At 35.9% G+C, this 24,747-nt stretch overlaps 1 protein-coding gene across 24 annotated transcripts in view; it reads right to left on the bottom strand.

Annotated features, from left to right (window-relative positions):
- The window catches only part of PARD3 (par-3 family cell polarity regulator), a 444,438-nt gene that overhangs the window by 188,740 nt on the left and 230,951 nt on the right, over positions 1-24,747 (bottom strand). For 12 of the 24 annotated variants that reach the window (XM_068673555.1, XM_068673556.1, XM_068673553.1 and 9 more), the window contains 6 exons: positions 21,100-21,225; positions 19,373-19,755; positions 8,771-8,910; positions 7,371-7,403; positions 7,033-7,161; positions 3,119-3,157 (listed from right to left, as the gene is read on the bottom strand). In XM_068673555.1, coding sequence (XP_068529656.1) covers positions 3,119-3,157; positions 7,033-7,161; positions 7,371-7,403; positions 8,771-8,910; positions 19,373-19,755; positions 21,100-21,225 — 850 coding nt within the window. The remainder of the gene's footprint in view (positions 1-3,118; positions 3,158-7,032; positions 7,162-7,370; positions 7,404-8,770; positions 8,911-19,372; positions 19,756-21,099; positions 21,226-24,747) is intronic. The other 12 variants (XM_068673536.1, XM_068673557.1, XM_068673549.1 and 9 more) reach the window with 3 other exon arrangements.

The raw sequence follows: 24,747 nt of genomic DNA, 5'->3' as shown, positions 1-24,747 counted from the left end.
TTTCATATTACGGTCAATCTCCTACATTCCAAATAATCACCATGTTCAGAAATAGGTGCATCTGTTCCATTTTGTCATTAGCTATACAAATGGTACAAACTAGTGGCTGGGTGAAGCAACGCTTTCAAATGTGATACAGGAGATTTCCGTGCATCAGGAGTAAACTGAGTGCCTGTTCCAACTGTCAGCAAAACACAACGTAAAAACATCAGTACTGTTTTCACGAGGTCACACATACTGGGTAGAGCTGAAAATACATTAGCAATTTGCATTGCCTATGGATAACTGGAGAGCAAAGCTTAAATTCTGCAAGGTTAGCATGTTAAGAAACCCCCTTATTTATGGAAATTCATGAATGAGAATATGAGAACGTGTATTCCATGGAGGTTTACAAAATATAAAGCCGTATGCTTTCTTGGATGGGCAGTTACAGAGTAAGCCACTCTCCGTGATTTCTGGCCAGAAATAAATTAAGAAACTAATTTTCAAGGTTTTCTTTTATTGTATCGTATTCTAACTACTGCATTCAAGTGCCATAATACTTGTATAAATGATTTCAAACAAACAGTTTCATGAATGTTACCCCTGAGTGTTAATAATGTACTGACAAATTAGGCTTTACATTCTTTCATCGATATCTGTTCTATTCTGTAATATATAAATTTTATTCAGGCCTTCCATTTTCTTTTTCTTCATTTTTAATTTCAAAGGTGCATTTTTCTTCTATTTCCCCACAAAGACATATCAAAAACAAAACCAAAAAAACTACAGCTATTTTGCCTTTAAATTAAAAGCAGATTTTTGTACTTCACCTCTCTCATTTCTACAGCTTCGCTGCTTTCATCAAGCTTTTCTTTTTCCTTTTTTATATTATTATTTTTTATTTTTTGCTTTGCTTTCAACTATATCAAGTCCTTGACACTTGGAGACTAAAACCGCACAAATAACAGCACATCAGAGCAGGCACAGAAATAGAAATTGCAAGATTAGAAATCTCAAAGACGAGAAAAGTAGACAGAGAAGGAATAAACAGGAATTGAGACACAACCAAAGAGAATAAAGGCAAGGAATGAAAAATACTTTAAAAAATTAAAATTACCAGGAAAAAAAAAAAAAAAAGAAGATAAGTGTGTGACTGTATTATTAATGTGCAGCTGAGAAAATTTAGTTCTGTAGAATGGTAGTATCGCAGTTATCCAAAGCAAAGGAAATTGGAAGGAGGGTGGGCAAGAGCAAAAGCATTGTGCGTTTTAAACACTTACTGCCACCTTTAACATTCAGCCCATTTTTTTATTCCCACCCAGGGGCAAGCAAATCTAAAGACATGTACTCTTCATACTACTATTGATCACTATTGCTTTAAGCTTTTAAACAAATTAAAAAAAAAAAAAAAAAAACAACTCACCCCATAAAGATTGAAAAAAACACACGTTATACAAAAACATTTTTGTATTGATCAGCTTTCTGTCTTCATACCCACGCTGTATGTCTCCACATGCTTCCCAATTCACTTCCTTCTTTTCAGATCTTGCTTGAGTTTTCTGGCTGATTCAAGCCCGGTTTTTCAGCAATCCCTAGCTCATAAACTCCCTATTGCTCCTGCATAATCCCCTTGATAAAACACAATTTATGGCTCACATCTTTAGAGAAAAAACAAGAGTGTCTTATTTTCTTTTGGACTTTTCTTAGATGAAGTGAGGAGGTTGGTTCAAAAAAATGGCAGAGAAAGGATTTCACCATGGAATTTGTTACAAACAATTAATTTTGCAACAGATGAGCAATTGCTTTGTATAAAGCACCTATAGGCAACCTGGCTAATCATAATGAGGTTTGGGGGAAGTATTTCAATATAACTCCTAAAATCAGGACACTTTTATAAGACTGCACCCACAAATTATTTTCAATTGTACTCAATTACAGGCAAAAATGCTATCTTGAGCTTTGATCTTTGATCTCTTCATATATCAGCAGTACATGGCAAGAAACTATGAAGATAAGAATACGCATGCACTGATGAGATGTGCTAAAAAGATACTGTAAGGCATGTCAGAAACAATGATACACCCATAGTTTTGCAAAGCCCTTGAGCTGATGAGTTTCGTACTAGAGGCTGTATAAAGAAAAAGAAAAAAAAAAAACAAAAAAACATGGAAAGATAAAAGTATTGCTACTTTCAGTCCAAAGTAGAATGTTACATTTTAGAGGTAACATTATACTGGCCTAAAACCAGTATCAACCAGTGTGCCCTAAACTGAGATGACTGCTCTTTTCCTAAATTTGATTTAATCTCGGATACTATCTCACCATTGCAGGCAATGTACTCCACTTCATCTAGATAGATTTTTCTGTTCTTCAGCAGCTTTTCTAACAAATTTCAAATCCCAGCATGAATCTTTTTAATTTCTCTGTAATCTAATTTATTATTTAATTTTGAAATAGGTGCCTAACTGAATGAAGCTTCCTGAATTATGTTTTTAATTCAGATGTCGTATACATTTATGGTAACATATTATTGTAATATCCTCTGTTAATACTTCTTTTAGTAAACATTTTTGCATGTTAGCATAAACTGTATTAAGACTGACCTTGTCCCAGTGACTAAAATGAAGTATATAAAAAATTCACAGCCTCTGATACTTCACATGCAACCTGTTACAATCTTTCAAGGGTTAAACTTGATACTACTTCCCTGTAGCTTCTTTAAAATAAATAACAAACACCAGTTTGCTATGAGGGTACAATTCAGACTTAAACACAAACTGCTTAATTTCTCTTTTTTTGCATCTCAAGTTTGGTCATATAATCATGCTTTAAACAATTAGTTCCAAGAAGTAACCCAAACTAAGAGTCTACTGTTATCATTCCAACTTTAGGCTTCTGATTGTATATAAAAGACGTAATTTCAAATAGCACTTGAATGTAGATAATAATTGAATTGTACGTAATATTCAAACAGTATTTGAAATTACATAAAAAATGCATTCAAAATGTAAAGCTAGAGAGAGCCATCTACAGTATATAATGTGAAAGGAGGATCTGTTAAACTTTGATGGAGAAGTGCCATATCAATTTAAAAACATTTGGGAGTCTTCCAGTATGGAAAAGACAAAGCTCTTACCGTTTCCTTTGGAATTTGTGACTGGTTTTGTTCTGCATTCTAAAGGAAGTAAAAAAAATAAATAAGAACATGGCTACATACGACATAAACTATCTATTAACAGGGGACTAAACAAAGAGGTCTAATTCTGATATGAAGTGGTAAGGGAAAAATGAAGGGTGTTGTCACACTCCCTGATTCAATTTTTTTCCAAATTTGCACTAAAGGAGAAGTGAACGAAAATAACCTCCACTGATCTTGGGCCAGTGCACCTGACTTTATCTGGTTACGAAGGAGGTGGCTATCTGGCTAAGGAAGGATCACAACCGCTCACCACCATTTTCTGGCTGGTGGAGTGTTCTTGTTCATGGATGCTCCCTGGCATTTCTCTTCTGCTTTGAAAGCTTCATAGAATGACCTCAGCAGTCCAGATGAACCATTTCAAATATTTTAAACAAGTACCTATTTTTGAAACATCCATTCTCATTTTAATAAGGGTTTTCCCTTTAGAGTGCATTTGAATGATCCAGAATAACAGAACTGAGTATCCCAGGACAGGAGGGAGCTTTCAGTCCACCATTGGTGGCACACTCCAGTACCCTGCATTCTTCATTTGTATCTCAGGGCTCAAAAGGCTGTATCAATACATCATTGGTAAACCTTTCTGCATTCCGCCAAACAATTTTGGAAGCACGTGTAAGGAATATTGCTCTTCCAAGCCCACGTCCACTCATATTAAAACCCCTTTAAAGACCCAGGAGCCACCTTGCTGCTGGCTGGATGATCACTTTCAGGCAAACCAACCATATTCTGTTGTGCCAAGATGAAAACCTAAGACTTACTGGACATTTTTGCTTTGGACTGTCTTGTAGGAGATTAGAATGGTTAGGCTCAAAAAACATAGTTGTCAAATGTTAACACAAACATCCAGTTAGCTTTACCCAACAGCCAATAAGAATAAGAATAAAAAATGAAGGTGTCAACTACCATGTAAAGAGCCATATGTAGCAATGGACATAATAGCTTGTAGGGTACAGGAGACTAACTCTACAAGTCAGTCTCCCTTTGACGATATTGAGAGTTTATCTCAAAAGCCAACTAACCCAATACTTCAGTGGGTTCATATAGTCGGTAGCGAGCTCCACAAAAATCCTTCAGAGCAAGCTATGTTTAGTTATGTGAGGTAATGACAGTATATTGAGTTAAACTTAATTGCAGTAATCCTCAATCCTTTCATAAAGGAAGGAGAAAGGTTTTTTAAGAGAAAATGTGCTTCTCAAATTGATGTGGACAAACCCTAATATATTAACTATCTGGCATTAGGTAACACCAGAAGCAATAATATGCCTGGTATTCTGGAGAAGCGTAATTGTTCTTCCAGGTCTCACTGGTAAGAGTTGACTCCTGACTCCTGACTCCTGATTTTCTTCCCTGCTTCCACATTTTACTCACTCTTACCATGATCTGTACTGTAGAAGCTGCTACACTGAATGGTGGCTCTCTATCACACACGCAGCACTTAACCTCACAATGCAAAGATCCCATACTAACCTCAACGGGCTCAGCTTAACATTCCCATAAGTTTTATATGCAACTATACTTTTTTTTTAAAGTCCCTTCCAGACAATAATGGCAACAAAATTCAAAGACATTAAACTTCACAACTCTCCTGAAAGTTTAATATCTTCATTTTACTTATAAATAAACCCAAGGATAAATAACTTTTTGAAAGTCATTCATGTAGCCATAGCCAAAAACATAAAATCTAAACACCTCTTTTATTGGGATTACTATCTGTACAAATGTTGGCAAATATAAAATGGTTTTAATGGAGTGTTCCTCAGAAAGGAACAGCAAGTCCTGCACTTTATGAGACAGATAATATCAAATAACATGATTTTATGTGTATAGTTTCTGAGGCACATCTCATTAAGATAATATTCAATGCATACAAATGTAGAAAATGTGACAGCAATAGGGGAAGGATGGAAAGACAAATTGTTACTAGGTGGCCAAAGAAGGTTTGTATGGGAGAAAGATGAACTGCATGATTTCAGATCATTCCCCTCCCTCCTCCAGTATTCATTTTCTTTTATTTTGTACATAAAGCTAGTAAAAGTCAATGAGAGGAACTGGATGAAAACACTTTTTTTTTTTTTCTTTTAAGATTATTTCTTACCAGAGAAGAAAGAACAGCCCTCATGATGGGTTTTAATTCAACACCTTTCCCCAGCAATTCTGCTCATGCTCTTTGACAGCTGTCAGGAGAGCACACCTAACATTCTTTCTTGTCAGACTGCAAACAAACAAATCCTTATGCAACAGAGGATCATCACACACATATACTGTCAGATCCTCACAATGCAATTTGTTCAGCTGGAGCTATGGAAATGTACTCCAGTTCACATCTGACCCTCTGACTACTTAGTGAAAAGCCCACTTCCCACCTGATGCAGCCAAGAGGAGATCTGGCTTGCCTGTGTTGATGTTTGCCAAACTAGCCGAGAGTATCACCTGAGCAGCAGCAGGGAGGCTACTGAGGTTAAACTCACATAAGTGGGCTGATGTGCTGTTATATTTAAAACTAAATCAAGTATTACAATGGTTATAACCCTGCCATAGTTGCAACATAGCTTTGTTCACAAGACATTGAAACAAATGTTAAATTATGCATTTAACTTCCTTGCTTCAATATAGAAATAATATACACAAAATTAAGACATTTTCTTACTTCTAAGTTTATTTAGAAAACTTTAAAAGCATTTTCATTCACCTTTATGTAAGATAGCAATACTGTGAAAATTACATCAGAGGAACCTACAAACAGATTGCTTTCACAGTTCCAGCAATAATGTAGGGCATAATATGACTTCAAATAGTTCAGTTCTCCTCATTTTATGACAACTTTCACTTAACTTTATCAGTATCTTAAGTTATGTTCCAAGAATATTAAGCTAAAATTGTGGTTCATTTGCAACCTTCCCTGTCACTTTGACTTACTAGGTTTAATTGTAGCTTTGAAAAGTAAAAGACTAATGTTAAATGTCTTGATATGGCCAAACAAAAATTCATTCTTTTTGCATTCAAAATACCACAAATCCAATAGAAAAATTAAGCAATCTATTCATCACACTAATATTTGTCTATCTTCTTATGATAATGCAGCCAAATAATTTATTTTTAGAGCTATATATAGCTATGATAATACAAATAATAAATAACTTCAGAAACTTAATTGAATACAGAACAAAGTAAGACTGCTACATTCACAGTCTACCTTTTCATAACAGAAATTATCTTGAATAATTATCAGAGAAATATCTGTATACACTATGCAAGTGGAACAGGTAATGTATGAAACAGTACGAAACACCATTTTATTTCCATTTCACGTAAATTCCTCAGAAACATTTTCTGAATTACCCTGCTAAATTAATAACTGCAGGGTTTCCATTCCATAGAGAGATTGCAGTTATATTCAAAAAAGGCTACTATTTCTTATATATTCCACTTTTTGATAGAAAGGTATTTACATATCCTGTTTTGGCATAATATCATATGCACTGAAATATTTTAGTGAGCAAGTAGAGGGATGAATGGCAAGCTTTCAAACATAGATTTGCCTATGTGAAAGATATGAAATAATCTGCTTGTCTGCATGCAACCAAATAAAGTTCATCCAGGAGCTTCTTCTCTAGTAAACATCTTCACTCGAAGTAAAATTCTCACTTATACATTATTAACAAATATTTAATTCCATAACCAGATCTCAAAGAGGATAAAAAACATTCATGTAAAACATCCTAAATAAAGCAAAATACCATTTTTTATTGCTTATATGCAGTGCTGATCATGCATGTTTACTAGTAGGTGACAAGATCAAATCATTTGCTCACATTCATCTAAATCTCTTAGCTTCTCTCTATTTTACGCACCAGTTCCCTTGGATGGAATGTTTCTTCCTGTCGAAAAATCTGAAGGCTGACGGTCCCTCCCATCTTGGTGCTTCTCAGCAAGGACACAACTTCTTCTTGAGTTTTGCCTGTTAAATCAACTCCATTTACCTGTGACAAAGGAAATATTAGAATTTGATAAGACTCTGGAATTGGAAAAAATATTATAAATTCATATAGAAAATACAACTGATTCTCCTGAAATAGTATTAAAAACTCACTGCAATAAATTGCTCATTGGCTCAGTATAAATTCCATTTAATAGAAACTGCAGTAAATTACAAAACTAAATTACCCAAATAAACTCAAACCATACTTACTTGATCTTCAGGAACAGACCACCAGTCCTTTGTCTAGAAATATTACACAAACCTAGATAATAACAGTGGCCAAAGAACTACAAAAAAAAACAAACAAACAAAAAAAAACTCTTCTATGAAACAATTGTATTTAATCTGACCTCTTTCATGGCTGTTTTCTCTCTCTTTCTCTCTTTCAAACAGATACATAGTAGTAGTAGTAGTTTTCTTGCTTTTGCTATTTCAATCCTCCAGTCAATAACCTGGCTTTACTTGTATTTTCTTTTTCCTGTTCTCAATCCTCGGTACTCTTACTTACTACACTTCACTCTTACCTTCCTTCAAGAATTCATAAGAATTTATGCTAGATATAACATTACTAATAAGGCATGCATTCTTTACATATGAATACAAATGAGAAATAAGACAGCAATGTTTCCAGCAATGTTAAGCAGCAACAGTATATTCCACATTATACTCTAAACTAATTTAATCTATCAGTATTTCTGCATAGAAATCTTTTGACAAAAAACAATGTGTAATCCAAAGATGGTTCTGCTTCCACGTCTTGGTGTTTTACATATCTTCCAAATACATCTTCCAGAGCAAATTGTGCCAAAAGTAGAAAACATTTGTTTCTCCAAATAACTCAGAGTCAGTTGTTCTTTATTTTGCTTTTGTTCAGCGATTTGACCCCTTGGCCTCCATATGCAACTTACACAGTAAAGACAAATATGGAACATTTACTGGAAAATTTCCCACTGTATGATTCTATGAGCTAGCTTGTTTAACGGAGAAGCCCAGGAAAGATAGGATATTATCAGACTGAGCTGTTCAGAAACATTATGGAAACGTAAGGCAAATCAACTAATAGTGTTAAGCAAGAGAGCTTGGTGCTTGGAAGATAGCAAACCATCTTATTCCTTCCCCTCATAAGAGATCACAGCTCACACAGTTGAGATGCCATAACTATCTTCTTAAGTGCTTCTTAGTCTCCTTCTACCCAAGTCATTTGGGTTACCTTGAAATACTTTCAGCAATGACAGTAATTACAGAAGGCTATGTCCTCTAGCAACAATTCAAGCTGACTTTGTCAATTCTGCAGTAAAGTGAAGTTAAGGCACAGAGAAGCAGTTACAAAAATCTCAGCTGTACCTCCAGTGTCATTTGGCTTAGGGACAGTAATGAAGAGCTGTGGGTGGTAACATCTTATGTCATTCCAGCTAGATCCGCAGGAAGATATCTGCTGTATGCCAATTTAAGAGAATTTTAATTCCCTTGAGAACATCCTCCCTTCAGGAGGGGAGTAGCCTTGATTCTCAGTAGCACTACCCCCCTATCATAAACTATTAAGAGCTTTTGAAGCGAACTAGTCCATGGGCTCACATCAAATAACAGACAAACAACATGCAACACTTCACCTCAATTAATCGGTCCCCAGCTTTTAGTCTTCCATCTTGAATAGCTGCACCTCTTGGAAGGATATTTTTCACATAAATTGGAGCTGAGCCACCAATTGGGACATCTCTTGAAGTAATGCTAAATCCCAAGCCTTCTGTACCTGCATAAAGAATACAAAATATTATTTGTTAAAATGAACTTTTTATATTTTATATTGTGTTTTAACTTTATCCAGCAGAACAAATGCATACCTGACTGATACAATCCATGAAAATACATATGTAGGATTTAAGAATTACTGCATGGAAAAAAAAAAAAAAAAAAACACACAACAAAAAAGCACAATATAGATGAAGTACTGACTCTTGGCACAGGTGGCTTAGCAGGCCCTCCCTGTAACTCGCTGTTCTGATTTCCAAGTCATTGCCATATTGCCATATTCCATCTTTCTATTTCAGATGAGATGAGTGACAAGGAACCAGAAGAAAGCATATCTGATGTCCTATCACTGCCTTCCCCCACGTCAATCTGGGTTTTGTCAATAATCCTCTCTTTCTCTACTGTCACTCTTCCACTGAGGGTGGTTGACAGTGGACCATGGAGCTTCACTAGCTCTGTTATGGGCACTGGCAGGGAATGGGCAGAACTGGAGCTCACTGGTCTTATTCTTTCTGCTCTGAGAGACCTCAGGCTGTTCTCTGTCAGCAGCTCCTCTGCCATGTGGGGTTCCCAGCCTGGCTCTTGTCAGATCCCACCACATGTGGTGCCATGCAGCGATGTGCTGCTAGCAGGTGGCAGAGCCAGGCAGTAACTCCTACACTCCCTGCTGAGGTCATGCTGTGCACCACAGTGTCTGACAACACTCAGTTAAAATGGACTGAGGCAAAACAGAGACCTTTAAGATGACCTGGAGAAATCCACAAGGGCATTCAGTCAATATGGCAAATGAAGCTTCCTCATATCTCAAAGAAATGCCCACAACTGGTCCCTGAAGTGTACGTTATGGCAGCAGCCCACCAGCGCTGGTATTCACAAGCAGAGAGGACAAACAGAAGTCTTTCCTACTATGTAGAAAGCTCATTTGTGATCCTCTATCTAAAACAATCCATCCATTGTTATTGAAAACCTTTGAAAATCTGTGCCGAGGCCTCCACAACATTATACCTAAGTGCATTCAGAACATTTAACTTAGCATAAAAACCAACCAGCCATTCAGCCGAGAGCCTCCCTGACAGAGTGCCAGTATCTAAAACTCCAATTTGAAACACCTCATAAGCTGTCAAGATATGTCTACAGTTCAAGTTCACTACGTGGGCACACACATGCCCAACCTAGATTTACAATATATTTTGTTGTTAAGATATTGTATAGAAGTACAATATATTTTGTTGTCAAAACGGCAGTCATGGAAAAAAGTAAGTTGACACAGTTGTTGACACAGTCAGTTGTGCTGGATTTTGCACCTAGGATGGGACAGCGTTAGATATACAGACAGATTGCGGGCAACAGGCTGGAGAGTAGCACAGCAGAAAGGGATCTGGGGGCTCTGGTTGATGGCAAATTGACGATGAGCAAACAATGTGCCCCGGCAGCCAAAAGGGCCAACCATATCCTGGAGCGCATCAGGCATGGCACTGCTAGCTGGTTGAGCAAGGGATTGTCCCACTCTGCTCTGGTGCAACCTCACCTCGTGTAGTGTGTGCACTTTTGGGCACCATGTTATAGGAAGGACATAAGACTATTAGAGTGTGTTCAGGGCTAACGGGATGGTGAAGGGTCTGGAGGGAAATACGTATGAGGAGTGGCTGAGGGCCCTGGGTTTGCTCAGGCCCAAGCAGAGCAGGCTGAGGGGAGGTCTCATGGCGGCCTGCAGCTGCCTCACGAGGGGAGCGGAGGGGCAGGCGCTGAGCTCTGCTCTCTGGGGACAGCGACAGGACCCAAGGGGATGGCATGGAGCTGGGACAGGGGAGGGTCAGGCTGGGGGTTAGGGAAAGGTTCTGCACCCAGAGGGCGGCCGGGCTCTGGGACAGGCTCCTTAGGGAAGTGGTCATACCACCAAGCCTGCTGGAGTTCAAGAAGTATTTGGATAATGCTCTCACACATACGGTTTTGTTTTTGGGTGGTCCTGTGTGGAGCCAGGAGTTGGACTTGATGATCCTTGTGGGTCCCCCTTCAACCCAGGATATTCTATGATTCTAGGTGACTGAAGGGACATAACCTTTTAAAGTCTTCATCTTGAAAGTAGCTAAGTCCTAATTTATCCACAGCAAGTGTTTGCAACTCATATTGTTGAAGAAATTTCCATCAATTCCTCAAGGCTAACTATCATGACACAACTTCCCTTCCTTATGTCTGCAGCATTCAAGATAGATGGAAAAAAAAATGGTATTTGAATCTGACAGTCTTCATTCACTTTCAGGCTGATATAAAATTTATCAGTGCTATTACACAGAAATGAAAAAATATTGGATCTCATAACATCCATATTTTACTTTGGAGACTTCACAATTTTAATGATGCTTCAAACGTTCATAGAGCTCTTTAGCTCCTTGCAATATGTGAAGATGATCTATAAAAATGAAAGTGGTTTGGTTTGTGTTTTTTTAAGTAGCAACTCAGCTTCTGATTGAACTTATCTTTTCCTTCATTTAAGGATCTGTGTAGAATACTGGTCTTTGAATACATATTTTGTGTTTTAAAATTTCTAAAGTAATATCAAAACATGACAGCATGCCCAGGACAATATTTCATTATTAATAAGCTTAATCCCCATAGCCCGATTATGGTGTCATTACAGATGTCTGGTTCACACACTCCACTTTAAATCCCCATGGAAAAAAAACAGAAGTTGAAATGTTCACATTACAAATGCATACAGGATATAAGCCTGGACTGTGGCATTTTCTGCTGTCAAATCTTCAGAAAGCCTTTACCAAAGCTAGCAGAACACCGCAAATCCACCCCAACTGGGTCCAGATATTAGCAGAATAAAATTCTAATTACTTGCTTCTGTGGAAAGAGAGGGCTTGACTGGGCTTCATTTTGCTCTGCTGCTTTATGCAGCTTTGCATGAGGTTGATGAAAATGACAGCCAAAAGCTGATTTTTTCACAGCTTCACTTTACTATTCATGTACTATAGCTGCCCTTACCTGTATAATATAGCTTCGCAAACTCCCAAGCTTATTGTATTAAAGTTAAAAGTTGTCAAGATCAGGAAATAAACAGTTATGTTTGACTGAGGCCAAAAATACAACTTCTATGACTGGATTGATTTTAAGCTTTTTTTTTTTCCTCCCTTTTTATACACATAACTAATTCAGTTATACCTATTCCATGCATTTCAGTAGTTCCATTAATCGAAATGCATATAACATCTCCCTGATGCTAAAATGCTTTTAGTTCTGATAATGTAAAATTGTAGGTTACCATAACAAGGGAATTGTGAAAACTTGCTGTAGAAGCCGCTCATAACTCCAATTTATAATTTAAAAAAAGCCTTTAAGATGGAAGAAACTGGACACATATAGGCAGAACCAGAACAAGAGCAGAAAAAAGGAGGAATTTCCATCTGTGTGAAAACACGGGAGTCATCCTACTCAAAGCTAGGAGTTTAAGTTTGCAAGGTCTAGATTATGTTCAACTTAATCTTTTAGAGATTTTAAAAAGAAATGTAATAGAACATCTTCCTCTCTCCATAGCTGTCATCTCTGACAACTATCAAATTACATCAAGTGATAATAACATTTAAAAATTACCCACTAATTCGTGTAATTCAAATTCTTAGTCTTCTTTTGATATATCAGCATCTTTCTCAACAAGTTAGAGCTCCCCTTTTCTCATGAATGCTATGCTCAACACGCCTTCTAAGGTCATGTTACCCTAGAGAGCTCAGCCAGCTCTGACCTGAAGACAAAGTAGTTTTAGATAAATAAAAAGGACAGTTACAACAGTAAAGGAACGGTGTTGTACAAATTGAATTGAGGCAATTTGATGTTTCAGTTGCTGTTTTGAAATAAATTGATTCTATTAGCAATACGACATGTAAAAAAATAAAATAAAATAAAAAAATAGAAAAAAATCCTGCACAGAATTTCCTTAAACATATGTTCAAAATGAATGTTATCATCTTACATGGAATCAGCCTGACTGTAAACAGACAGGATGTTAAAATAATTATTAAACCTTGGTGGAGATTGCTAGATTTCCTATTATCTCCTAGTGAAGTGTTTAATTTCTCACTAACGCTAGGGTTATCTTCTTGATTGTAGGGATGTGTGTCTGGATACACATCTTACATTCTGTGCCTCTTCTGCATGAAAAATTGTGCAGTCCTCAACCAGCATCAACAGGAGGTCTAAATTCTCAGGAGAAAAATGCACTACTGAAATACTGCCAGAATACAAGACAAAAAGCAAGCATCACCTCAACATTGGTTCCAGTGCTTTCATGTCACTCTCAAAAGGACATTAGTTCAGAGACCCAACAGGGAATGTCTGAAGGACCTACACTGTCAACTTTTTACAATACTTCTCTTAGTTATCTTCCCCTTCAGGACTGCAAGCAGAACTTGAAGTAAATCATGCTCTTTTTTCTCCTTTAATTTAAGAAAATGCAGATGAGTTGTAAGGTATTTCAGTACAGATCTCCCTAAATTAAAAAAGAAAAAGAAAAAAAAGCAAACAAACTAAAAACAACACACTAAACCTCACCTCTAAAACAATGTATAATGTTTGATAACCAGACAATTGGGACTGTATTTAATAGTACTTATGCAAGAAAAGCAGAGATCATTTTAGAACAACCTAAATATGGAAAATGCATATGGGTGAAGAGTTTTCAGACAGAATAAAGGATTGTGAAGGAAAAGTGCAGATTCTTCATTACAACATGAAAGACATGAAACACAATCTCATTTTAAAAAATAATATGGGATGTTGGTTACACATGCAAACAGTTTGTGACAGAAAGTAGTTTATACAACTGAATTACAAAATAAAACATCCCCACTTAATGAAAGCATTACATTATGAAATTATTAAGCACAGGGAGGGAGATAACACTGCAACAAAACTAAGTAGAAGGGCTGAACTTTCTGTGACAATAATCAGAGCAGACACTTTCCTTCCAAGCATTTCAAATTCCTGCTTTTTCACAGTAGACTATTTCTTGACATCCATGTACGGATGGATGATTGCCAAAATAATTATCCTACTATTTTACCCTAGAAAGCAGTTTTTATTAAGGACTGAACCTCATGCAAGAGCTGAACAGAAAATATGCTATCCTCATTGATAAGGGCTTCCATAATGTAACCAAGACCATAATGTAACCATTTTAGATACTTCCTGAAAAGTTATTTTAATGCCCCTATTTTAAGCCCCACATTTTCAGAATTTGTGCGTGAACAGTCGGCATAATTATAAGTGCAAATGACTGCTTAGAAGTTTAACTGCTCAGCTGTCTAGAAAATTTCTGCAGCCACACACACACAATCAAGACAAATTAATTGCATGGCCCTTTTTATGCAGTTGCATGATTTGAGATAACTTTTTTCTCCAAGCAAAGCTCAGACTTCTCAAGAAGATCTTTGATCAACCTAATAGAAACATTCTTCCTTTTTTTGCTACAGTCTGCTAATAAATAGTGATGAGAAGTGTGAAAAAAAGTGGAAAGGTGAAACTCAATGCAGTTTATTTTACTTCAGTGGCTAGTAATGCCCAATATTATTTGCTTCCCTTCTGAATCTCATTTCTCAAGGTCAGTTAAGCAATTTAGGAACCTACATATTTCATTTCAAAAGTGACAAACACCACTACTGCATCTCAAAAGAAAATCTAAAATCAGCCTGTGTCTAAGATAACATTTCAATCATTTCAAAAGAAATTTTAAATAAAAATTTTAAATGTCAGTTCAAAGTCTGGCTCAAAAAACTGTGTGGGAAAGCAGGAGATAATGATGAAAAATGCATGTAAATCTGTACAGTTCAGATATATGATGCAGGATATCTTATTAGTCAAGTTTAAGATCCTGTCTTGGATGCTCTGCTATTTAAGCCGTTTAACATAAGTAAAACAAGTAACTGCCCATACGTATGTTTTACTCCAGAACAAATATGATGGAATTTTAGAACAGAACAGGACAGAATAGAACAGTTCAGTTGGAAGGGACCTACTAAGACCATCGAGTCCAACTATCTGGCCACTTCGGGGCTAACCAAAATTTAAAGCATGTTATGAAGGGCATTATCCAAATACCTCTTGAGTATTGACAAGCATAGGGCATCAAGCACCTCACTAGGAAGACTGTTCCACAGTTTAGCACCCTCATGATAAAGAAATTTTTCCTAAAATTCAGTCTGAACCTCCTTTGGTGCAGCTTTGTGCCATTCCTACACATCCTGTCAATGGTTACCAGAAAGAAGAGGTGACCACCTCCCCCTCTACTTCCCCTCCTCAGAAAGTTGTAGAGACAATGAGGTCGCCTCTTGGCCTCCTTTTCTACAGACTAGAAAAAACGAGTGTCCTAAGCCTCTCCTCACAGAACTTACCTTCCTGACCTTTAACCAGCTTTGCTGTCCTCCTCTGTATGCATTCCATTATCTTAACATCCTTATGTTTTATATATATTAATGTCAGTTTAATATCTTTTTTTAGTATCTTAAATTAGCATGCTTTGAAACTACCCATACCATCTTACTTATGTCTCTAATGACTCCTGCAGAAAAAAGTCAGGTGTTGCAGGGCTGAGTGTAAAGGTGCCACAACACTGAATGCCCAGTCACCTGGTGGGACTTGCAGCGTTTGGGTTCTGTATACGAGACGGTGCAGTAGCAACCACAGAAGGGAGAGCAAGTGAACAGGAATCCAGTAGGAAAGTCTGAAGAGCAAGGAGCCTTGTAATCCTGCTCACATCTACAATTTACACATTTCTTCTCTGTTGTAGTGCACTAAAGTGGCTCCTTCCTTTCAGGACTAACCATCTCCTAGAACATGGCTACTACGCCCTTTCCGTGATGGGCCTGTCAATTCCTACAGGTTTCTTGTTATAAGGTTATCCTGTAGTTCTACCACTAATTTATTTCCCGTGAAGCTATAATATTTTACAAGAGATAAATACTTTTTGGTCCAAGAAGGAAGAGATGAGCACAGTTCCCCTGGCTGGCAGCAGAGAGATATGGACTGAAGGCCAAACACACTGAACATTTCAGACAAAAAATCGCTAAATATTTGGTGCAACTAAGACCAACTTAGAAAACAGGAGCTCGATTTTGACATTTTACCTAAATAATTATATATTCAATTTATCTGGACAAAAAAGGCAGATATAGTTAGAAATGATCCAGCACAGTATTATCATATTTGAGGGCAATCAAATTTGAAGAAGCTAATTTAAAGATTGAGTACTTTGGACTTGTACTTAGTACAGTCAAAAATATCTGATTAATGCAATGTCCAATTAATGCAAATCTGATTAATGCAATGTCCAATTGAAAAGAAGTATTTTGAACACTTCAGTTGAGTTACCAGGCTAAATGCTGCACATGCTCAGAGACAGAGCCTTAGAATACTTTGGTGTATCATAGGTTACTTATAAGTGCTGGACTAAATTTTTTGCAGTCAAAAAAATCACTCTGGAACTGTACTATTTTAGATGAGATAAAAATTTTTCCTAACCCTCTGTGTGCTACATCAGTGATCTTATTTTCTCTAAATATTAGCTGTAAAAAACTTTTTTTTATATATTATTTTTTTTGGAATTTTGTAAAATACTGAGTATGATCTTACCCTAATATATATATATAAACATAGTGTGGCTGTCATCTCTTGTGCTATCTTAATTTGCGTGAACTATTAAGCCAGACTGTTATACACCCTAACAGCATTCGAATATCAGTAATAACCCCTACATCTATATGCTAAAAGTTCAGGCCCTGACCTTTAAGGAAAGATAAACAGATATCCATTTTCATTTAGAAAAGCCAACAAACATTCTGCATTGACTGAAACATATGACTGACCTTCTCTTCTGACTTTATTAAACAGCTAAATCCTATGAAAGTTCAGGTTATTTTAAAATGCCAAAACAGCAATAAATATTAAGAAATCATAATTACAGAAGCACATACTGTAGGGCTATCTTACCATGTCATTTTATATAATATAGCTCATGCAATATATAGAAACGCAGCTGTAATAAAGGTCTCTCTGTATTGAAAAAAAGTCAATTCTCATATACTACATCATTAACCAGAACGCACAGGTTAAATCTAAAGTGAATTTTAAGATGAAGCCTTACATGCTTGTATACCTTAATGCACATTTTTTAATTTAATGATGGTAATTGGTGAAATAACTACTGTCTGTTAGCTACAAAGAAAGCACATTTGTTAAGTTCCCATAAAGCCTGTATTATTACAACATCCTTCATTAGAAATAATCAAAGATGATTAGCATCCCTATTGTACTCGTATTTATAACAAACAACTTAGGCATATACTTAAGTGTTTTGCTTCATTTGTTGCTCCAGATGTATGTTCTCAGAGCAATCAAATGAAAGCCAAAATGGGATGCTTTACCTCTCCTCTCGTCACAGTGTAAATTAACAAATGAAGGACAGCAGTGATAAAGAGGTACCCTTCTTTATGCACAGATTATTTTTTTTTAATATCATCACACACAAAATATGGAACACTAAACAGTTTCTGTCTCTATAATCTGAGAAAGGTGTAATCTCTGCATAAGTATTATTCTCATATAAACAATGTTAAGAGCAAATATTCCCTGTAAACTTCTGAAATATATTTTAGCTATGGATTTCAAAGCTTTTATTAGCAAAAGTTATTTTTTTTCTGGTGTGAACTAGATGTTGAAGAATCTTACAGGTCACTTCAATAGGTAGCATGCATCTCCTCCTCTCCAAAACCACCGAATGTACTCGTGCTTGTAAAGCTGAATTACATTATAGAGGTGGGGAGAGATTATTAATGGAATAATACCCAGTGCAAGAGGACCAAAATGTAAACTCACGTCAATCAAAGAATCCATAATATATAAAAATTACATTTTCTTATCATCTATGTCACACACATTTTATGCAAAAATATTGTTTTTCCATATTCCATATTCATTTGTTGTTGCTTTTAAATTATATGAAATATGTATTTACACTCCTGGCTAAGAACTATTTTACATAATGTCCAAATGACAGTAGACACCAAAAAATACGTAAAAATCACTGCAGTGTCTGAAAACTTCTGTGTAAGCAGAGTAACTCCTTACTCAGCCAATAGCAGTAAGTTTTTCCAAGCAGGCTGATTTGAGCTGATGGCCTGAAGTATTTCTTGAAGGAGCATCAACAACAGAAGCAAACTGTCAACTCAACCTTATGTCATCTAAGTTTGTAGAGCTTAAAATTCAGCAACCAGAAAGAAGCAATCTGGTGGTTCATGTGAAGTTCATAGAAAAGAAAGCATTATGATAATGTGACAAGTAGCCTGGCACCTGTGAAACTAAAATATCTACCATTCAATGCACTGTCTTTGGTACTTTTCTATAAAAAAAAAAAAAAAAAAAGTAATTAATAAGAATTATTAACACTAAGCAGATAAAATTTCCTAAGGGGAAAATATTTCAAGTTCACGGAGAATGTTGTCGAACAGGTAAATTTTTTGCTGTGTAACGTAAATAAAGTTCTTGTTCCTAGAGACCAAAGGTTATATCTAACCTCAAACATGCTCATTTTAATATCATAGAGCTTGCAGCATGTATAATCTTTTGAAAAATCTTTTACAAAGAGATAAGAAATATTTATACCTAGATGCCATTTTACTGTAATTTAAACACTGTTAAAAGCATCTAGATGGTAACTGTATAAAAAAATATCAATTTTCCTCACTAAGTGCATTTAATGTGTCATACAAATTCCATGAGTGTAGATGCACAGATGCATCTACATGTAGTAAATACATATAATACAGATGTTAAGAGAAGCAGGCAGTGCTTTCTTCTCTGCCCTTAAATAGTCTCTCACCCCTATTCGAATTACATTAGCATAAGGCCCAAGATAGGAAATATCACGTTACTTCTCAACTGTTTAAACAAAGACTTTCACATCCCAGTGGACTAAAAAAAACACGTTAGCTGGAAATTAGAAACTCCAGTCTACCAGCTCAATTCAACAGACTTTTAAAAACTAACAGCAAAACCAGCTACTGAGTTTGAAAGTCATGATAAAGTCATGATTTTCTGTAAAGTGCAGAAAATAGCCCATTTTAGCTTATTTACTTTTTTTAGTTAAATAGTTCTTCACTCCCTGGGTCTTGGCCAACAGAAGTTGTAGCACTCATAACACTTCACTTTTTTAGTTAAGAGACAGAAAGGAACGTTAAAGCATTCTTTAAAATGGCCTTTTATAAATATGCTGCATATGCCAAAGGCAAGGAAAGACTGCTTTAGGGCACAAAACAACCATTTGGCCTGAGAATGAATGAGTAGCACCTGTGTTTCAATAACCAATCCATTGCATCTGCAGACTGCCATGACTAACATAACGGCATTGGACACATATACATACACCACACTTATACACCTCATGATGTATGAGAAATGCACCAGCGCCTTACCTTTTCTCAGTTGTATACTGAGCCTCTTCCCTATCTTTTTGGTGTTATACCCACTGTTTGCAGTGGAGGTGAGAACTTTCTGAGGTGATGGTACCAGGCCCGATGGTGGTTTCCCTGATGAATTCACACTATGAGGTAGCTGAGAGTAGGATTCTGTCTGATCGGACTGGTTACCCGCTCTAGACATTCTTTGTAACGTGTGAAGTCCAGAATTGTGAATACTTTTGCCATCGGTATACTGGGAATCAGGGCTGAAGCGGTTGGAGTAGTACGTGTTCTTCTCGCTCTGGGACAACTGTTCGTACTTCTCTTTACTTGCTGCAGGGACCACATGGAACCAAATGAACGGCGTACGCATGGCTTGGCGAAACATATGCTGTGCTCTAGGTTTCAAAATGAACAGAAAATTAGCAAATTAGGACTGGCAGACTACAAGACATTATAAGCATAATTACTGATGTTAATTAAGCAACATGAGCTGACAGACACATTGCAGAAACTCAAGCATAAACTGTAAAACCTGAATCTGTTCATTAGTCTACTTTGCTTTTTGCTAAGGTTTATTGCCTTAGGGTAATACAATGGTTAAATATGCTTAAAATCTAACATTCCAAATACTGTACTCAGAAGAGCAAAAATGTTAACCACAGCCTTGAAAGGCAGGCAGTTCTATGGCAGGATTACAGTGTTCTTTTGCTTTGAAACTTGATAATTGTTTCTTTAGATACAGTAATCACGGTGATGACAGAATTATTAAAATTAAAATTACACTTATACAAAGACTGTGTATTTCCTTATTTGCTGAGAGTATATGCAGTCTTGCAAAAAAATCCAGATTACACTTCACTTTTTGTACATAAGTAGTCTTTCAGAACGCAACACTAATAGGAACAAAATGCTTAATCCTGCACAGATGGGCATTGGGCTCTAGGTCATGATGAGAAGTACACAAAGTCAAGAAGTCTCTTCAGACCTCAGTTTTGATTCAGAATCTTAGAGTAAGCAGACACAAGCTGCTTTTTACCATATGGTAAAGGGTTATATTCCAATACGGGTTAAAGAAATTAAAAAAAAAAATCAGATATATATCAAAGTATAGGATGATCAGTCTAAATGATATTCCTCTGACTCAGCATATTTAAGTTTTCAGAAAAAATTTATCTTTAAAATGATATGTTTTCTGCGTACCTCTTTCCCACATTCTCTTTTAATTATCTGTGTGTAAACTACAATCTGATTTCAATGTTAAAAGTCTTTCCGATTCACATTTTCAGGATTCTACCAATTCCAGGCTTCCACTAAGCAAGTATTTATGATGTCTTGAGCCTCTCTAGAAAGCTTCTCCATAAAGTAACTTTAGTTTTCACATATACAAAACCACAAATATTTTTTATACATTCAAGTCTTCATGTTGTCCATGTATATTGAACATGATGCATTACAAGTATAAAAGCAAAAATCATGTGAGAATTTCATGACAAACACTTTGTGAATGAAAGAAGAAGAAGTTTGTAACATTCAAAACCACAAAAAAGAACTGAATAAGAAGTGTATATATTCTAATGACAGCAATTATCTTGAATTTTTGTAGTTTAGCTAATTGAAAACTACTACTAATGTCCAAGGCAAGCTTAGACAATTTTTTCATAAATACTACATTGCCACAAACGACTTCATTGTGCAGTGTTAAAAATTAAATATGGTAATGTAGCAGTAAATAAACTTACTGTTCAAATCTCCTGTTCCGAAGGTCTCCATCATTAATCCTGACAATACAGTCATTCTCACGAAAAAGGTTTTCTTGTTCAGCTTTTCCACCTTTTTCCAACCGCTTTACTAGCAGCCCCAAGGTTCTGGAACATTAAGATTACAAGTGATTACAGATTTAACATTTTGCAGCATATAAAATCCTACTGGTTTAATATTTTATCATAATAATTATATAAACTAAATTTTAAACCATCTTTACCTGGGAGTAGGATACCAAAGTTTCAAATAATTTATGAACATTACCTAAATTACTATCCATTATCCATGAAACGAAGACCCTAGGTGAAACAGGTATGTCATTTAAAAGTAAAAAAGTGCAGGCAGCATGATGATATCAAATTTATTCTTGCAAAAGGCCTAGATGTTTGAAAAGTAGAACTTGGTTTCATGAAGCACTGCATATCTGACAGCCATCATCTCTTCTGATGGTTAACTAAAGTTGAAGAAGTTCAACTTAAGATACGAATTTCTGAATTAGCAGAGAATACCATAGCCATCGCTACTGCTCCTGTGCAAGTGAAATGTGGGGTCATCTCATGTAATAACCACCCTATAATGAAAGGATGGACAAAGGATTCAGGAATTTCTTGTGAACCAAATGCTTTTGTTGTAAACCTTAACTTTTCTTGCAAAACAGCAAAAAGGAAATTAAAAACTTGAATGTCATTTTTAATTCAACATATTATCTTCAGGGAATTGGTTCAGTAATGACTGAAAACAATTAGTATCTGATAGCTTCTGTGCTATGAGTTGATCACATCTGCCTAGTGCTTAGGTACAATGTTGTCTTACTGACATTCATACAAAGGAAATATAAATGAATGTTCAACCTGATATTATGAAATGGATCCTGAAGAGTGGATTTCTTAGGTACTGGTAGGACTGTGTGAAAAGTAAATGATGTTTCTATACCTGAACTCTAGGTTTGAAGAAGGATTCAATCTTCAGAATTATTCTTGCATCGACACTGCATTTGTTTGTTTGTTTGTTTGAAAATCAGCTTTATAATGAAATCCCACAGGACATATCAGAGGGTCAAATTCACAGCATCCTAGTCAACAGAATTACTTTTGAAAAAGTCACTTCAAGGCATGGTGTGGAAAGTCCTTAGCTGCATGGCAGAAATTGCAAGACCACATATGCCTTTTAGAACAAAACTTACAGTGAACATAGCACTTCAGTTCACACATACCTCAAAGAAAATGAGCAGTCAATGATGCTTAAAAGGACTTCTCATGCACTTGAAAGTTAGAATGTACTTGAGCACTTCATCAAATGGGTCAGAAAGGCAAAATTAACTTTAACTTAGTCTTCCACTTTAAATTCTTCATTTATCAAGTTACCACCAACATATGTCAGACATTTATTTTACAGAATAGTCATACTGCTTCTTCTACAAGCCAGATGAAGGAGTAAGAGAAATAATATTTTTTTATTTATTTATTTTTTTAGTATTTCCACTTTGGAACTTACTGGAGACAATAAGATACGAAGTGTAAAGGATCTATACATGCAAACAGACCAAGAAAAACGACATAAATCATTTTGACAACAGAAATCATCAAATGACGTTTGAATCAGACATTAACATTTAACTGACACTATTCTGTTTCCAGCTCATACAGTATATTTTGCAAACGCCTAGCATACTGCATACCTAACCTTCAACTTGTCCAGGTCCCATGAGAGACAAACCTTCAGTGCCCTCACTTGTTCCTGATGCACCACTGGGGTGCAGTCACTGTCACTGATGCTAACTGTGATTGGGCTCAACTTGAGCTCAGCTGTTGCAATTAGCAATCTGTCTCTTCACAATAACAGTGGCAAACACAATGATTAGAAAGGTTCCATAAAGCTAAAGTATCAGCTCTCTAGAATACAAGCGTTTCAGAAAAAAAAAGTCTTGAAAAAGACAACAGATACTAGTATGTGTCTAGTCCTATCCTTCCCCATCCCACGTTGATATTCTTTGGTTTTGGAAAGTTCCACCTTTTGTAGATTCCTTCCAACAACCCTGTGTCTTCCATTATAATTAAATAAATAAATAAACTTTGTTTGTTTCTTTGTTTGTTTTCCCCAAAGCAAAAACCTAGCTAGTGATCACCTAGCTAGTGAAACACCTTTTAGGATATAATCTCGGAAGTATTATCTAAATGTTTTAAGGTGTTTTCCTGTTTGCCTTTCCCACATTCCTGTTAACAGTTTGCATGAAAAAAATAAAAAATAAAAAAGTAAAAAAACAAGTCCACAAAAGTCAAACAATAGTTTAATGATTACATTGTGCTGCATTTATTATACTAACATTTGCTCAAAATAATGCGGAAGTGTCACATGAAGTAAAACAAAACAAATTTATAAAATGTTCATACTATCCCTTTTTCCTTCTATTCACTAATAAAAGTGTCAAACACCATCTCAGAGTTTTACATCATCATAAATAATTCTAGAAAATAAAATTTTATACACTGTTTTTAGTTGCAGAAAGAAAAAAAAAATAGTATTTATGAATGTTAGTAGTAAAAGTATTTCTATTTCTCTAATAAAATAAAAAATACTTGTATGCCCTCTCTACATGAGTTTTATTGGAACTTCAGTTTTCATACATTTAAAACTGATGGTTAAAAAACAAGTTTGGCTACTTTTTCACTTGTGAGTTGTTGAATTTCTTTGGGTAATGTCTTTGGGCCCCAAAGTGAAGTTACTGAAGGGGTATCTCTACAAGGGAAAGAGCAAGCAATACAAAAATGTGAATATTACATTTGAGAGAAACCATCCCACAACATTTGAGGGGAAGAGGAAAGAACCGTGTCTGCTCTTTCTCTTCTTTCTCTTCGTGCCCAGCAGTAGTCTGTTGTGGGTGAGCTCCACTGTAATGCCCACAGATACAGAATTTGGAGGTGCATGCACTGATTGCATGAGAACACACACAGTAACAGCAACAGGTCTTTTGTTTATATGCTTAAATATTAGAAATATCAAAATACCAACGTATTAAATATCAAAAAATTCCACATCCACTACAATACTCTGAGTCAGTATTACAGTAATAATACAAAACACAAAAATCTATGATTATTTTATCCCAACATCTTCACATACTCATACACTCACAAAGCAAGTGGTCTATCATTTTTTGCATAGCATTTTTCTTGAAAAACAACTTTCCACTGTTTTGCATTCTGAAGGAGTATTACAAATTTTATTAATGCAAGACATCTTTATGCATGGCTTGTAATTTTTTTAAAAACTTTATTCAGCTAAATCCTTAAATCTAGTACAAATTGTACTAATCTTAACCAATGGTAAAATAATGTAACACATAAATGTGCTACCAGTCAAAATTGCAAATAATCTCATTAAACAAAGGCTACAAGTTCTACTAATGCAAGATTGCTCATCTCAGACACAACATATGGTGCTCATGAGGACTTCTCTTTTTAACAAATGTTAGAGCTAGGCTAACCAAGGCACATAAAGCTGAAGACACTGAGAACAGATTCAAAGCTGGATGAACAGCCTGAGTCAAATTTGAAACCAGGATCTTTACAATGCCTGTCTTTTCATTTTCATTTTTATTTTTTTTTTACAAACACATGGAACAAAGA

Source organism: Anas acuta, chromosome 2 (genome assembly GCF_963932015.1).
Source record: "Anas acuta chromosome 2, bAnaAcu1.1, whole genome shotgun sequence".
Lineage (NCBI taxonomy): Eukaryota > Metazoa > Chordata > Aves > Anseriformes > Anatidae > Anas > Anas acuta.
This window is presented reverse-complemented; position numbering and strand designations above follow the sequence as displayed.